At 47.4% G+C, this 13,038-nt stretch overlaps 7 protein-coding genes across 7 annotated transcripts; 2 read left to right on the top strand and 5 right to left on the bottom strand.

Moving 5' to 3' along the window:
* The first annotated feature begins 65 nt into the window (after positions 1 to 65).
* ASPWEDRAFT_350549 (uncharacterized protein) lies at positions 66 to 810 on the top strand. Its single transcript, XM_040834141.1, has one exon. The coding sequence runs from the start codon at positions 177 to 179 to the stop codon at positions 657 to 659; it is 483 nt and encodes a 160-aa protein (XP_040692677.1). The 5' UTR covers positions 66 to 176; the 3' UTR covers positions 660 to 810.
* An 817-nt stretch (positions 811 to 1,627) lies between these two features.
* ASPWEDRAFT_350484 (KH domain-containing protein) lies at positions 1,628 to 3,027 on the bottom strand. The gene is made up of 2 exons (XM_040834138.1): positions 2,552 to 3,027; positions 1,628 to 2,486 (listed from the first exon to the last, which is right to left on the bottom strand). The coding sequence occupies exons 1-2, from the start codon at positions 2,931 to 2,933 to the stop codon at positions 1,795 to 1,797; spliced, it is 1,074 nt and encodes a 357-aa protein (XP_040692676.1). The 5' UTR covers positions 2,934 to 3,027; the 3' UTR covers positions 1,628 to 1,794.
* ASPWEDRAFT_350776 (uncharacterized protein) lies at positions 3,028 to 3,889 on the bottom strand. Its single transcript, XM_040834146.1, has one exon. It carries the CDS (start codon positions 3,591 to 3,593, stop codon positions 3,123 to 3,125), a length of 471 nt encoding a protein of 156 aa, XP_040692675.1. The 5' UTR covers positions 3,594 to 3,889; the 3' UTR covers positions 3,028 to 3,122.
* ASPWEDRAFT_36708 (alcohol dehydrogenase family protein) lies at positions 3,762 to 5,488 on the bottom strand. The gene is made up of 6 exons (XM_040834527.1): positions 5,248 to 5,488; positions 5,026 to 5,172; positions 4,795 to 4,891; positions 4,278 to 4,742; positions 4,105 to 4,226; positions 3,762 to 4,055 (listed from the first exon to the last, which is right to left on the bottom strand). The coding sequence occupies exons 1-6, from the start codon at positions 5,379 to 5,381 to the stop codon at positions 3,953 to 3,955; spliced, it is 1,068 nt and encodes a 355-aa protein (XP_040692674.1). The 5' UTR covers positions 5,382 to 5,488; the 3' UTR covers positions 3,762 to 3,952.
* A 552-nt stretch (positions 5,489 to 6,040) lies between these two features.
* Positions 6,041 to 6,438, bottom strand: ASPWEDRAFT_168864 (putative Yippee zinc-binding protein Moh1; the record flags this gene model as incomplete). The annotated part of the gene is made up of 2 exons (XM_040830359.1): positions 6,041 to 6,274; positions 6,340 to 6,438. 2 exons carry the CDS (start codon positions 6,436 to 6,438, stop codon positions 6,041 to 6,043), a joined length of 333 nt encoding a protein of 110 aa, XP_040692673.1.
* A 1,558-nt stretch (positions 6,439 to 7,996) lies between these two features.
* ASPWEDRAFT_36706 (uncharacterized protein) lies at positions 7,997 to 10,082 on the bottom strand. The gene is made up of 2 exons (XM_040834526.1): positions 10,057 to 10,082; positions 7,997 to 9,998 (listed from the first exon to the last, which is right to left on the bottom strand). The coding sequence occupies exon 2, from the start codon at positions 9,584 to 9,586 to the stop codon at positions 8,216 to 8,218; it is 1,371 nt and encodes a 456-aa protein (XP_040692672.1). The 5' UTR covers positions 9,587 to 9,998; positions 10,057 to 10,082; the 3' UTR covers positions 7,997 to 8,215.
* Positions 9,976 to 12,663, top strand: ASPWEDRAFT_735724 (GTPase-activating protein GYP6; the record flags this gene model as incomplete). The annotated part of the gene is made up of 6 exons (XM_040839348.1): positions 9,976 to 10,002; positions 10,061 to 10,177; positions 10,233 to 10,391; positions 10,455 to 10,978; positions 11,035 to 11,177; positions 11,238 to 12,663. 6 exons carry the CDS (start codon positions 9,976 to 9,978, stop codon positions 12,401 to 12,403), a joined length of 2,136 nt encoding a protein of 711 aa, XP_040692671.1. The 3' UTR covers positions 12,404 to 12,663.
* Positions 12,664 to 13,038: the final 375 nt, after the last annotated feature.

Raw genomic sequence — 13,038 nt, 5'->3', positions numbered from 1 at the left:
GTTGTTTGCAACATTGATTCGATTGACGCCTCTTCTTTTATCTAACGCAGCGACTCATACTGGGGTATTTGGATATTCTTCAGCCGGCGTTTTTTCCTCTTTGCCATCATCATCATCATCATCATCATCATCATCATATAAGGACCATGATACTTTTGCGCGCATTCTAACGACAAATGCCACCCTCCATTTCAGCATGCATACAACTCGCACATACGAATGCATTCGATGACCTTGTTCCTTTCCTTATAAATATTACGTTTCAGTCTGATTGGGAAAGAGAGACACTGTTTCCTTCCCTGGACTGGGTATACAAAAGGGCGGGAATCGTCGTTTTTTATCGTTCTTCTCTTCGTGTCCATGTTCCATGTACAAAATTGTTTTCCAATGCCATGATGAATTGTACTGTACACGTACGGGAGTACATATGGAGTCCTGCCTGCCTTATTTTTATATATCCATTCATCTTATTTTCCCTTCTTATTTTATTTCATTTCCTGTTCGGTCTTTTCCTTTTTTTTTTTTTTTCTTTTTCTTTTTTCTTGGGTTACGGTACTTGTTTGTGTTATTTGCTTTTTTCTCAAAAAGCACACTACACTCATTTTCTGTTATTTCCTTTTTCCTATATACAGGTCCTTCCAGTTCCTTTGTGGTTATGATAACGACATAGATAGATACCTTATGTATATAGCACCCATAACTCATACCCATGCATATATAAATATGGAATATGGAATCATCATGACATCAATCTGATCTTGGGTATTCATTTTCGAGAAGTATGTAGGTAGCTAGCCGATATGTATGTATACCCAAGGTAACAACTGTGCCCTGAGCTAAGCTAAGCTAAGGCTACATGCTACATATATGCATCAGGGGTATGTACTAGGTACTAGGGAGGTGCATGTAGCATATTTAGATCTGAAACTGGATGTGAAACTGACACTTCATTCCTGTTGATTGAAAGTGGATTGATCAGAAGACAAAGCTACTACTAAGACAGTAATTGACCTCAAACGAGATTTGGAATTATTCAGTCCCCTGTCTATCCGCTATGGATAGATCTTTTTTTGCTTTTCTGGATATACATTTGTCTGATGTGTCGAAAATGATAAAGGGCAGGAAAAGAGATAGAAACAGTGGAATAGGTTCTGCGGAAATAGATGCGTCAAGTCACAAGGTTGTTGGGTGGATCGTTGCTCGAGAGAAGGGATTCTCAATTAGGTGAAAGACAAGACAGCGCATACAAGGTAAAAAGGTAAAAAGGGGAGGGGATCAAGGGAACACTCGGCCAGTCGGAGTAGAGGAGACAAACGCAACTGGAGCGGAGCAACTTTTGCAGGAGAGTACGGAGTAGCAAAGATGGGGGATTGCAACGAAGGCAAGATGGATGGGTGGGGAGGAAGAGACTGGAAGGTGCCGAGTGTGCGCCCCAAGATCGAAAGCAAGATAAAGGACATCGTAAGCAATCGAGGATTAACAACTTGAAGACGTGACAGTGGGGGAAGTTCTTGAGTTCGGATTATTCATTCAAGGCGAGGTGGTCGATAACGACCACAAGGCTCTGGTATCTAACAGTCATGCACGGTCCATCTCAGCAAACTCTTGCTTCTTGCAATTCAAAGAAGCCGCGTAAGGAAGGGGGAAAAAAAAAAAAAAGAATAAAACATCAGGTAGCAGAAAGATTAGAAAGAGGACACATGGTTTCGAAGTTTGAGGATGGTTAACCCCGACCCCACCACGGTGAATAGGAATCATGTGGTCGTTTCCGAGCAAACAGAGAGCTCAGTAAATTTATTCCTGAGGCAGCTGACTGCGGCGGGTCTTTTCGGCTTCGAGGTTCTCGTAAAGGAGGTATAGAGCCTTCTCGTTAGCCTGAGCACTTCCCATGATGGTGAACATGCGCTCGCCAGTCTCATCATGAGGAGCCTTAGCAATCGAGATCCGGGCTCCGGAGCTTCTGCGGATCTCAGTGATCTTGGTTCCACCGCGGCCAATGATGCATCCCACCATGTCAGCGGGGATGCTGATGTTCTGGGTCTGGATCTCTTCGCCGTCCTCGGTGACAAGGGGGTAACCGCGGTTCGAAGTATCGGGGTTGGATCGTCTGCTGTAGGCACCAGAAGACTGGTCGCTGAAGTCGGCGCCATTGCCGGTACGGTTGTAGGGGCGGCTACTGTAGCTGTTGCCCGGGGGGCTGGAAGCTGTAGGCTGGGGACCGGCAGACGAGCGGACGGCGGGGTTGTAGAGAACAGTGCCAGTTCCCCGCTGCCAGTCATCGATGAGGCATTTTCCGATTTCCCAGACAGCCTTCTCGATACCCTCGGGGGTTCCTTGCACCTCGACAATTCGTTCGGTGGATTGGGGGAGCATTTCCTTCTGAGCGACCATGCGAACACCGGAAGCGTCCTGGATGTGCTTGATCTTCAAGCCCTGGCGTCCGATGATGGTACCCATCTGGTTGTGGGAGATGAGGAGACGAACGGCTTGTAAAGAGTTAGCAAGTCCCTTGACAGGAGGAAGAATCGTCCAAGACGACATGGTTACGTACGATGAGTGCCGTTGCTGGAAACAACACCACCCATGCCCATCTGCGGGGCACCCTCGAGCAAGCTCTTGGCTACGATCGCGTAGGCTTGGGCGGTACCTTGCAAGACACCGGTAACAGTCAAAACTCGGTCGTGAACACCGGGAACCACCTTGCTCACACCGGCCTTGACACCGGTCTCGTCGCGCAAATCAGCGACATTTTTACCAGCCTTGCCGATGATCACACCCGCTTCCTTGGAGGAGACGATTGCACGGAGAGTCAGCATGGACTGTGCGTACTCCTCCTCGGTCTTGGGGGTGACCTCAATGTCGCCGTCGAGCATGACGGAGTCGGTCATGTTGTCGTCGACAATGGGGGAACCTTCGTGAATTTCGGTATCCATGATTTTCGAGAAAAGGATGGAAAAGGGGGATCGAAATCGGATGCGAGAGAGGGAGAAACTTGGTGGGAATTAAAGAAGACGGGTCGTTCTTTGTTGACTTAGGTGGTGTGGAGGTGACAAACGGACTAGATTTGGGGGGGACAAAAATCAGTTCCATGGCGTTTCCCGCAGCGCGTCGCACAAGTTGTTTCAGGATAATCCAGAGGGAAGAGCCCAAGGACAAATGAAGAAAACTAGCAGCGATCGAACAAAAGACTTACCTCGGACGAAAGAGTAGAAAGGCGGAGGAAAAGAGGCGGATGGAGGCCCGTGGTGTGTGTGTGGAGATAGATAGGATGGACAGAGAGGCGGACGGAGAGGGGAAACGGTTGAGAAGAAAACAGAGGGGCTTTGGCGGGGAAGAGAGAAGGGGGTGGAGGAGGAGAAGGAGGAAAGGGAGAAGAGGGAGGGGAGGAGAGGAACTGAAGGAAAAGATGAAGGAGAGGGATGGAAAGGAAGAAGAAGATGAAGTGGGAGGGAGAAAGAAAGAAAGAAAGAAGAAAAGAAAAGAAGAGGAGGAGAGAAGAAGAAAGGGAAGAAACAGTGCGAAGAGAAGAGAGAAGTTTGGGTTAGTTTGGTTTCGGCGGGCGGAGGACAGCGCAGCACGTCTATTCTATCCATCTATTTATTTATTCTATTATATTCAATGATCTTATTTTGTTCTTTTATACTCGTTTGTTTTATAATCTATTTTATTTTATTATTTCTGTTGTTGTGTTGTGTTGTGGTGTCTCGGTTGCGATCGACTTTGGGGTATGGATGACACCGTTGCCCATCGCCTCATTCGAGTAGAATAATAAGAATAATAAGACAATTATATTCACCTTTTAAATCTGGATTCAAATAATCAATTGAATCGTAGATGCAAAGCAATATGTTTGATTCACATACACAGCCAATCCATCCATCTGAATACTATCGTCATCGTGGATCATCAACATTCAATTCATCTAGACTAACAAAACAACACATCAATTGAATTATTTATCAGCCTCGAAAATCACCTTCTGCACCTTCATCGCATTGAAAATCTCATACCCCTCCACGGCCTGCGAAAGGGGCATGATCTTGTCGGTCATGAAGCTATTCCCAGTTAGCAAACATCGGTACCAGAAAGAAGAATAAAACATACCCCATCAGATGTTGATTCTTCTTGAGTACCTCCAATGCCTTCTCAGAGACTGATCGAACAGGGCACCGGCCCATTTGGATTCGCAGGTTCTTTCCATATGCCTCGTTGCCATCCCATGGGATCTAACCTCGTCAGCAAACCCACTCCATTCATCCTAACACAAAGACACCTACCTCGCCATTATGCACTCCCACACTGCTGATCGTCCCCCAAGGGCGCAGCAGATCAAAACCAGTCCTCAACGCAGGACTCAAACCCACCACTTCAATCACAGCATCCGCGCCCCGCCCCTCAGTCAGTTCCAGGACACGCTTGTCCAACCCGGCTCGATCGAGTTGGAAATTCCAAGGCTCAGCACCGAGCGACTTGGCCAGCTCAAGTCTGGACGGGACAGAGTCCACCGCGAGGATATGCTTGGGCTTGTGCTCCAGGGCGTTGATCAACGCACAAAGACCAACTGGACCACACCCGATGAGCACCACGGTCTGCTCGGCGATCTGTTCCTGGGTGTAACCCTTAAAGGCATTGCTGGCGGCAAAGTACCCAGTGGGGAAGATGTCGGCCATGAGAACGAGGAGCTTTTCATCAATTCCCTCGGGAGCCTTCATCACAGATCCATCTGCGTTGGGGATTCGGACCTAGATAGCCATTAGGATCGCACAGCCCACGCAATGGGGAGGTTATACACACATATTGAGCCTGTCCTCCATCCAAATGATCACATCCAAAGAGGACATTCTTCTCACAGCGAGAAGAAAAGCCCTGCTTGCAATAAAAGCATTCGCCACTAAATCTCACATCAGTATAACCAACCCCAAAAGACGGAAAGAAAATAAGTTAAAAAAAAAAAAAGAAAGAAAGAAAAATCTCATCTCAATCTTCACACACCATCATTCTTCACCCGGATAGTCTCCTACATACCAAGAAGTCGTAAAAGCAGTGACGACTCTATCCCCCTTTGCAACCGACTTCACCCCCTCTCCGGCCTCGACAATCTCCCCGGTGAATTCATGGCCCATGATAAACCCCGTCCCCGCGGTCTCCACACCTCGGAACATATGAAGTTCACTGGATTCATGTCAGCTAGTCTTTTCTACTTTATATTTGAAATCTGAAATGTGACTGAACGTAGGTGAATCTTACCTTCCGCATAGGGCTGTATAGCTCGTCTTCACGATGATATCAGCGGGGTTTTGGATTTTGGGGATGGGACGTTCCTCGACGGCCACTTTGTAAGGGCCGTGGAAGACCACAGCACGCATTGTGTCTTGAGCCATTTTAAACAGGGAATTGATTCAATCGCGATCCGTAAGATGAAGGGATAAAAGAAAAAAGAAGGAAAAAGACCGTCAGAAGATGTCGTTTAAACGAACTCCACTCCGATGGACGGCGCCCATTTTGTATCTGTGGGGCCGATTATGGGGTATTCCTCGTTTATCCGGGTCGTAAGGTAGTATAAACGAGGGGTCGAGATAAAGCAAGTGCAAGCAAGCATATTGAAGCCATTGTAGAGCATCCCCGGTGTCAAGTTGTAGGTATCAGAGAATTGGGATGAGAACTCGTATACTCCGTAGCAGTGACCTATATTGGCCTGCCGAGGGAGTCAAGCAGTGATAAAGCTTAAGATTGGTATTATTGTAACTATAAAATCGGAAGCCATAAATATATGTCAGAAACAGGACCACGGATTGCGCCAAATCTCGTGTGTTGCAAATGCCCAAATCTCCAACTCAAAAAGATAACCCAAAAACCAAAGATGCCCATTCAACGCCGTTCGCCCTGACACCATATCGAGAACGCTCACTGCGCCAATCAGTTTAGAAAGTCAAATGGTCGCATACCCTTACATGAGGGGTGTTGTATATAGGTAGGTGGTCGGCTCTCCAGGCCATACCAACGCATTTTCATGGCAAGGACCATTGGACGAAAGCATCCCCTAACACACCACACACAAAAGCTCTTCTTCTAGAATGAACTTGCCCTCCTTGTATTTCTCGCTGGTCTCGTATGCTTTGTCGTATTTCCATCCTACCGTTTCCTTGCATTGCCTGCATGAAATGTCCCGCACCACATGTTTCCCCGTAGTCATGCTACGCTCGACAGCCTCGGACTGCGTGATGTTAACGACGGTGTTGAATAGATACGCTTTGCCATGTTGACCACGAAAATTCTACAACACAAGCCACCGGTTAGCAACGGTTAAACCCCGACAAACAACACGGAGAGGAGACCCACCCGGCTGACGATGTCATTGTAGTCGGCAAGATGCGTCTTGCATTGCTTGCAGCCGAAGATTTTGTTGGAAGTGAGGTACACGTTGTATGCCAGACCCATGATGTTCTCTGTATCGCCTGCCGTCCCACTGCCACCGGTGTGAACTAGCTACCGTTTGATGTTTTCCCTGGCGGGGTAACCTTGATACGCGAGGATGACCGGCGACGATCAAGAGTTGGAAAATGGCAAAGTAGAGGTGGAGAGAGAAAAGAGATCAAATTATATGTATTCTGTCCACGGTCCTCCGGTTTGACTCTTCCGCAGGATGAGGAACCCGACCTTGCCGATTGAGCCGCCAAATTAAGGGACAGCCTGACGTTGATGGCAATGACAGACTAAGGCAGATAAATAAATACCACTTGGATTATATATTCCTCTCAAGGATACCCCGGTTGCTGATGCACGGTTCTGACTTTAAAGAGACAAGGGGGTATACGATAGGAGCGGTAGACTGCGGTTCGATTTACTGGACGAGGAAGGGGAGGGGATTGACCATGCAACAAATATAGAAATGGATGAGGTCAGCAGCGTATTTCGGCAAGAGAATAAAGGATTAACCCGGAATCAAGGTCGGTTGACAGGCATAGGATGGACAAGAAGTGGTCGGCTGATAGGAGAAGGTGGTGATGATGGCTGAGGTGGTGGTGGTACAGAGCAGCAGCTGCCCGACAGGCGCTGAAACTCAACCCCCGCACCGGCTAAACTCCGCCTAGCACATCACGACATGGTGGCTTGTCCAGTGGCAAGCAGGTTGATATGGTGGTACTGGGGATATATTTCTGTATAGATTCTACATTCTACAGAGATATTCGACTCTAGATGGCCGTCTTTGTTGCTGGAACTGCTGGATTCCCCTGATTCTGGGCTGTCTTATCTGTTATCTGAAATCATATGGACCCACTCGATACGTCAGTGTAACATTCTTGTACAACATATGCACAGTTGCCAGATCGAGTTATTCACTTTTACTCTGCTCTTATAATACCTAGATGTGGTCCAGTCTATAGAATCAGTTGTGGTTGATTCGGTTTACAAGAGTGGGATCTACATATCTATGGATGACGTAGTTGAGGGGATAAGGAGAATGACAGATGGATTGCGGGTATACAATGATCCAACAATAACCTCATACTTTCGTGTAGTTATTATTGTGAGTATACTACTACAGAGTAATAAATATACAATGCCAGATATATTGCATTCTAATAATACCTACTACAATATTCACACCGAACCCCCACCTCCAATCGCAAAGTAACCCTCACAACCAACCCGACTGCCGGAAAGCACTGCAAGGGAAATCTTCGTGCAAAAGGAAACGTGGGGTTCTGAAACCCGCGCGATGCCACCAGAGATCGGCTGGTTATAATAGACACGCACTCGGATTCTTTGTAGAACATCTGTGGTTGAAGTATTGTTTATGTAAGGGTTCCATTGTGTTGTAGTCAGGGAGACATAGGTCTATATGGATACTAATAACACTGCAAAATTTTGTTCCCCGCATTCGATGACATTTTGAAAGATTAATCTCTGGGGCGCGTTGAGTTGGATGAGCAATTAATTGACCAGAGAAATGGCGTAGATGAGGAAGAGAAACTGAGGAGAAACCAAGATATATCTCGTGTTGGGGGCATATAGTACCTAGACGACTGAAAATAAATCTAATGCTATAATATCAAATACATCAGGTGTACGGAAAAAAAGGTGTATATTAATTAATAAAGCTAGGCTTAGTATTGATTTAAAAAGTGTATTGACAAGAAAATAATACCTGGTTTATATGTAATAGCAACCGTCGAGGCATAACACAACTCGGTATATACAAATCATGAGAGGGTTATCGCTGGCCAAGCAAGTTCATATTTCTTTCCCAGAATTGTTTGCACTCGGTATGCCCCCAGTGGTCTGTCCACCACTCCCCAAAGCTATCCTCGACATTTTCATCGATTTTAGGCAGTCGTTCATCCCGCTTCAACCCACAAAGAGCACAAGCATGGGGTGCCTTGACGGCACCTTGGCTAGCAGTAGCAGTTATAACTCGGGCATTCTCTGCAATGACAGTAATCGGGCGTTTCTTAGCAGCCTGGATCACAGAGTTGAAAACTGCAGCACGGTCACGCCACATGGTCACCACGTCAACGGCCTCTTGCTTCTCCTTGATGTCTTCGTTTTTGTTAACAGTGTTGAGTTTCATGCCCCCTGCCTTGCCTGCGCGTGCAGGGCCGATCCTCATACTCTGACTCAGGATCGTATCTCTTTTCCATCGCAAAGTACGACCGGCGATCACCCGTGCTGCTGACTTTAAGGTATAGATGATCAACAATGCGGCATCTTCGAGTTGATCTTTTTCTTGAAGGTTTTTTTTGACACTGACAGCTTCTTGACGGAGTTGTTCAAGCAGCTGAAGGAATAACTCCAATAGAACAGATGGTGGAGGTATGTTTGTTGGACGAACTTGTGATGCGGGTACAGGTTCAGACCTGCTCAGAACTCCAGACATACTTTTTTCTACCTGAGAAGAAGTATCTGTTCTCTGAGATGTCTTATGCCTTTGTGCAGATGCTGGTGCAGGGCTAGGTGGCCCATCGATGAAATCCCCCCATTCCTCAAAAGGCTCATCTTGAAGGGGTTCAGGGGGCTTCGCTGGAGCGACTGGGCGGCTTTTTCTCTGAACCTGACGAGATTTTGCGGGTGCTGAAGTTGTCGGCTGACTCTTAACCGGTGATGTTTTGTCTTCAATTGATAATGAATCCATCAAATTGAGATCGGGCATCTTGCCAGGACTTTTTGACTGAGCTAATCTTCCAGCTCTTAGTTTTGCCATGCTACTTGGCTTTGGCTCAGGAAGGGGGGTTTTCGGTTGCTCTTGGGGTATGGTTTCAGCAGACTCAAATTCACCCCAATCGTCTGTCCCATCGTTCGAGACTGTTTCAAGACTGGCGTCGAATAACACATTGCTGTCATATGGCTGTGAAAAGCTACCAAAAGGCTCTGGAGTGTTGGCACCACCGATACTCGTGTCTTTATTTGAATGCGTTCTTGTTTGAGTAGTTTGTAATGTAGCTTGATTCTGACCTGAGAAATTGAAGAAATCATCATCAGATGCCTCCAAATCAGGGATCAGAGAGGTCGCTTGAGGTCTAGCATTTTGTGAATGCTGGCCGGAGCCAGGTCCAGAGCCAAACTCTGCAAAGAGGTCTGCGGACATGGGAATTATTGAAGGCCCAGAGTCATTTGAAGAAATTCGACATGCATCAAATTGGGGGAATTGTCGGAGCGGACGGAAATCGACGCACGCCGTGTGAGGGAAGCGCAAAATAAGCGCAGATAGGCAGAGATCACCTGTTGTTAACTTGAATATCAAATGACTGCCTCCAAATCGAAAGTCGACAAATAATATCTAATATTAAGAGCCAGGCATTCAAGGTGGGCGGAACGCGATGATCCCAAGGTATGATGACACCGGGTGGTCGAACTCCCTGCGGGTCAACAGGGCGATCGCCCCTCGATATCAACAGCGGACCTCAGCTGTGCTATCTTCACAACCTTTCCAGCAACCACACCACTCAATTTCGTGCATTTGCACCACATTATGAAATGAGAGGCATTGAAGAAACAAGGCATGTTTAATAGCAAAATTCCTCGGAGTTCTTGTGCTAACACGGTCCATTTCCTTAGAAAGAGATGGCACGCCTTGTTTCGCGACAATGAGACCACCCCCGCCGACCTGAGAACCGCCCTCAAATCAGAACAAGGAGAGAATCTGTGTAACGATGGACTGAGATCGATATGCTGGAAGGTATGGGCTTGGAATCTTATCGTCAAATGGCTCCTCGCGCTTACCAGGCTGTAAGGCATTTTTGCTCTTTGACGACCTCGATCGGACGCAATGGCCTCGAAAGATAACCGATTCGCGAAGCGCTTATTCCGCCCTCAGAGAACATTTCCTCAAGTATATTGAGCATCCTGATGACCTGGAGTCGACGGTCGACCCGCTGGCGGATGATGAGGAGGTATGCTACTTCCGTTGTCGTGGAGTTTAGGACTCGCACCGTCTGACCAGTGCTTGCGCAAAGTCTCCATGGCAAACTTTACGACGTGATGAACAGATGAGAGCGGATATATTCCAAGATGTCGAGAGGTGTTTACAGGAGAACTTCTTCTTCCAAGAGCCGGAGACCAAACAGAAGATGACCGATATATTGTTTATTTACTCTAAACTCAACCCTGATCTTGGCTACCGACAAGGCATGCATGAGCTGTTAGCACCTATTCTCTGGGTTGTGGACAGAGATGCAGCTGACACGGGTCCGCTCGGAGAGGGAGATTCGACGGACGAGGACGACAACGACAACGACATGCTGCAGCTGCTTGATGCCGCATATGTTGAACACGACAGTTTTTCATTGTTCTGTTCTGTTATGCAAACTGTTCGCGTCTACTATGAACACAGTGAGCAGCGGTCTGCGAGTGGTCAGATGGATGTTATCCCAATTGTTGCTCGGTGCCAGTATGTCCACGACGAACTGTTGACGACTGCAGATTCGGAATTGGCAGATCATTTGCAGACGCAGGATATTCTTCCACAGATTTTCCTAACGTGGGTTGAATGTCTATTGTATCTCGTTCAAAAATTATATGCTAACAGAACCCAAGTCGTTGGATGCGCCTGCTCTTCGGTCGGGAATTCACATTTGAGGAAAATCTCGCTGTTTGGGATACTCTCTTCGCTGAAGGATTACGAACCGAACTCATTGACTTCGTATGCGTTGCTATGCTGCTACGAATTCGATGGCAATGTTAGTCATTCCTCGCTGTTCCATTTATCCACTGTTCCATTTGCTGATGTCTGCCTTTAGTATTGGAGGCAGACTGCTCGAGTGCTTTGATGCTTTTATTGCGCTACCCTTCTCCTGTCCCTCATCCACCACATGAATTTGTGTACGATGGGGTATACTTAGAGCAGAACCCCACGGCAGACAGAGGACGATTTATTATTTCCAAATACTCTGGAAAACCGCCCGGATCCTTGAGATCGCCCAGCCAATCGACTGCGAGACTTGCACCGATCAGAAAATCCCGCTTCCGTAGGGACTTTCGAGGCGTGAGCGAGGGTAACTCCCCTGCTCAGTCACCTGGGAGAAACAGCCCCAAGGGTTTGGAAACAATCTTTCAAGATGTGTCGGATGGTATCCAGCGACGGACGGAAACATGGGGTGTTGCCAAGGCTGTTCGAGGCGCAATGAGCGAAGCCAGAAGGAATATACAGTCCATCCAGACGGAGGCAAATTTTCCATCGCTGAGTCCACGAGAAGCAGCATGGCAAGAATCGACTGCCGTTACCAATTTAAAGAGCCGACTCGACCGGTTGGAAGACAGAAACAGGGCTCTCGCACAGACTCTGAGCCAATCATTGAATGATCTACGCTCGCAACTGGAAAAATCAGAAAGCCTCGACAAGGATGCAACAAAAGCCATGCAACAAAGCCTGACGAGAATCCAGTCTGTTCAGACATGCCTCGAAGACCCGTCGACTCCTTTGAAATCTACAGACCAATCTTCGAATGCTGGTGATGATACGGATGAAAGAAAATCGCCTGAGAAACCTATGCCTACAAGAGTGAAACCTGGGGAGTCAATAAAAGGTGATAGACCGTCGCAAACAGCTACTGGAAGTGCTAATGTACCTGCATCCCGGTCGCCAGTCGCCAGCGAGGCCAAGAGACGTAGTACGAGCGCCGAAGCCTCTACTTCGAAAACGTCACTTCCGTCGACACGCTCATCGCCCCGTCCACCACCACGTTCTTTACTGGCAGAGTCTGAATTCTCGTGGATGCTCGGGGGCGGTCGACAAATCTCGAGCTTTGTCAGTTCTGCATCAGTGCCGCCAGAGCAGACTCGACATCGACAGAATAGTAATCTGTTTGGCAGTGGAGATGATGACCAAAGAAAAGGCGAGTTTGAGCCTGATGGATTGTCCATGAAAATGAAAAGTCTTCGGGGTTCCAAGAAACGAGAAAGCTGACAGGCTATCTAACAGTGTAGTGGCCGCCTAAATATTTAGATAGGGGGAGAGAGATATTGAAGCCTGGAGAATTGGAGACGTATTCTTGGACCACGCTTGTTTCACTCTGCGCCATTTTGCTTTAGTCAAACATGGATCAGACTGTCTTGGTTGCTTTCGGGGTGGGTTGTCTGCTTCCTTCAACTGTCTGCTGTGCAATTCGTAGAGAAGACCGGGTAGACCCAGTTTTTGTAAGCTGGATGGGTGTTTAAAATCCAGGAACGGGTCTTCAATGACTGCGACATGATTATTATTCCATTGGTGTAGACCAAGCAGTACCAGAGTCCACCTGCTGATCGCTACAAATCCTTACTCTGTCAGTTAGTCTGGCGATGTAGTCTGTGGGAGTGTGTACAACCCCGCCAAGAAGGAAAAAGCAACCAAAAGGACAGACAGCAGCTAAAAAGAGCAGAGGAAGAATAGAATCCAATCAAGAGGGAGAAGACGAGGCGAAAACGACGTCAAAGGGCTTGGGATACCCTCAGATATGAAGATGACGCTGCGATATTAATTTGACGGTGCACTGGCCGACTGCACGAACTCCTTTTCCTCTGCAAATTACATCACCATCGCTGCAAAAGGAACTGCTCACTATA

The sequence above is a fragment of the Aspergillus wentii genome (genome assembly GCF_001890725.1).
Source record: "Aspergillus wentii DTO 134E9 unplaced genomic scaffold ASPWEscaffold_2, whole genome shotgun sequence".
In the NCBI taxonomy this organism is placed as follows: domain Eukaryota; kingdom Fungi; phylum Ascomycota; class Eurotiomycetes; order Eurotiales; family Aspergillaceae; genus Aspergillus; species Aspergillus wentii.
The sequence above is the reverse complement of the archived record's forward strand: the minus strand, read 5'-3'. Positions and strand labels throughout refer to the sequence as shown.

Bases quoted from the DNA above. Each gene is read 5' to 3' on its own strand.
- ASPWEDRAFT_36706 (XM_040834526.1), bottom strand. From the start codon at position 9,586: ATGTCCGCAGACCTCTTTGCAGAGTTTGGCTCTGGACCTGGCTCCGGC.
- ASPWEDRAFT_36708 (XM_040834527.1), bottom strand. From the start codon at position 5,381: ATGGCTCAAGACACAATGCGTGCTGTGGTCTTCCACGGCCCTTACAAA. The intron at 5,173-5,247 runs GTAAGATTCACC...ACATGAATCCAG, and splicing joins TATACAGCCCTATGCGGAAG to TGAACTTCATATGTTCCGAG. The intron at 4,056-4,104 runs GTATGTTTTATT...AACTGGGAATAG, and splicing joins AAGAATCAACATCTGATGGG to CTTCATGACCGACAAGATCA.
- ASPWEDRAFT_350484 (XM_040834138.1), bottom strand. From the start codon at position 2,933: ATGGATACCGAAATTCACGAAGGTTCCCCCATTGTCGACGACAACATG. The intron at 2,487-2,551 runs GTACGTAACCAT...ACTCTTTACAAG, and splicing joins TTCCAGCAACGGCACTCATC to CCGTTCGTCTCCTCATCTCC.
- ASPWEDRAFT_350549 (XM_040834141.1), top strand. From the start codon at position 177: ATGCCACCCTCCATTTCAGCATGCATACAACTCGCACATACGAATGCA.
- ASPWEDRAFT_350776 (XM_040834146.1), bottom strand. From the start codon at position 3,593: ATGGATAGAATAGACGTGCTGCGCTGTCCTCCGCCCGCCGAAACCAAA.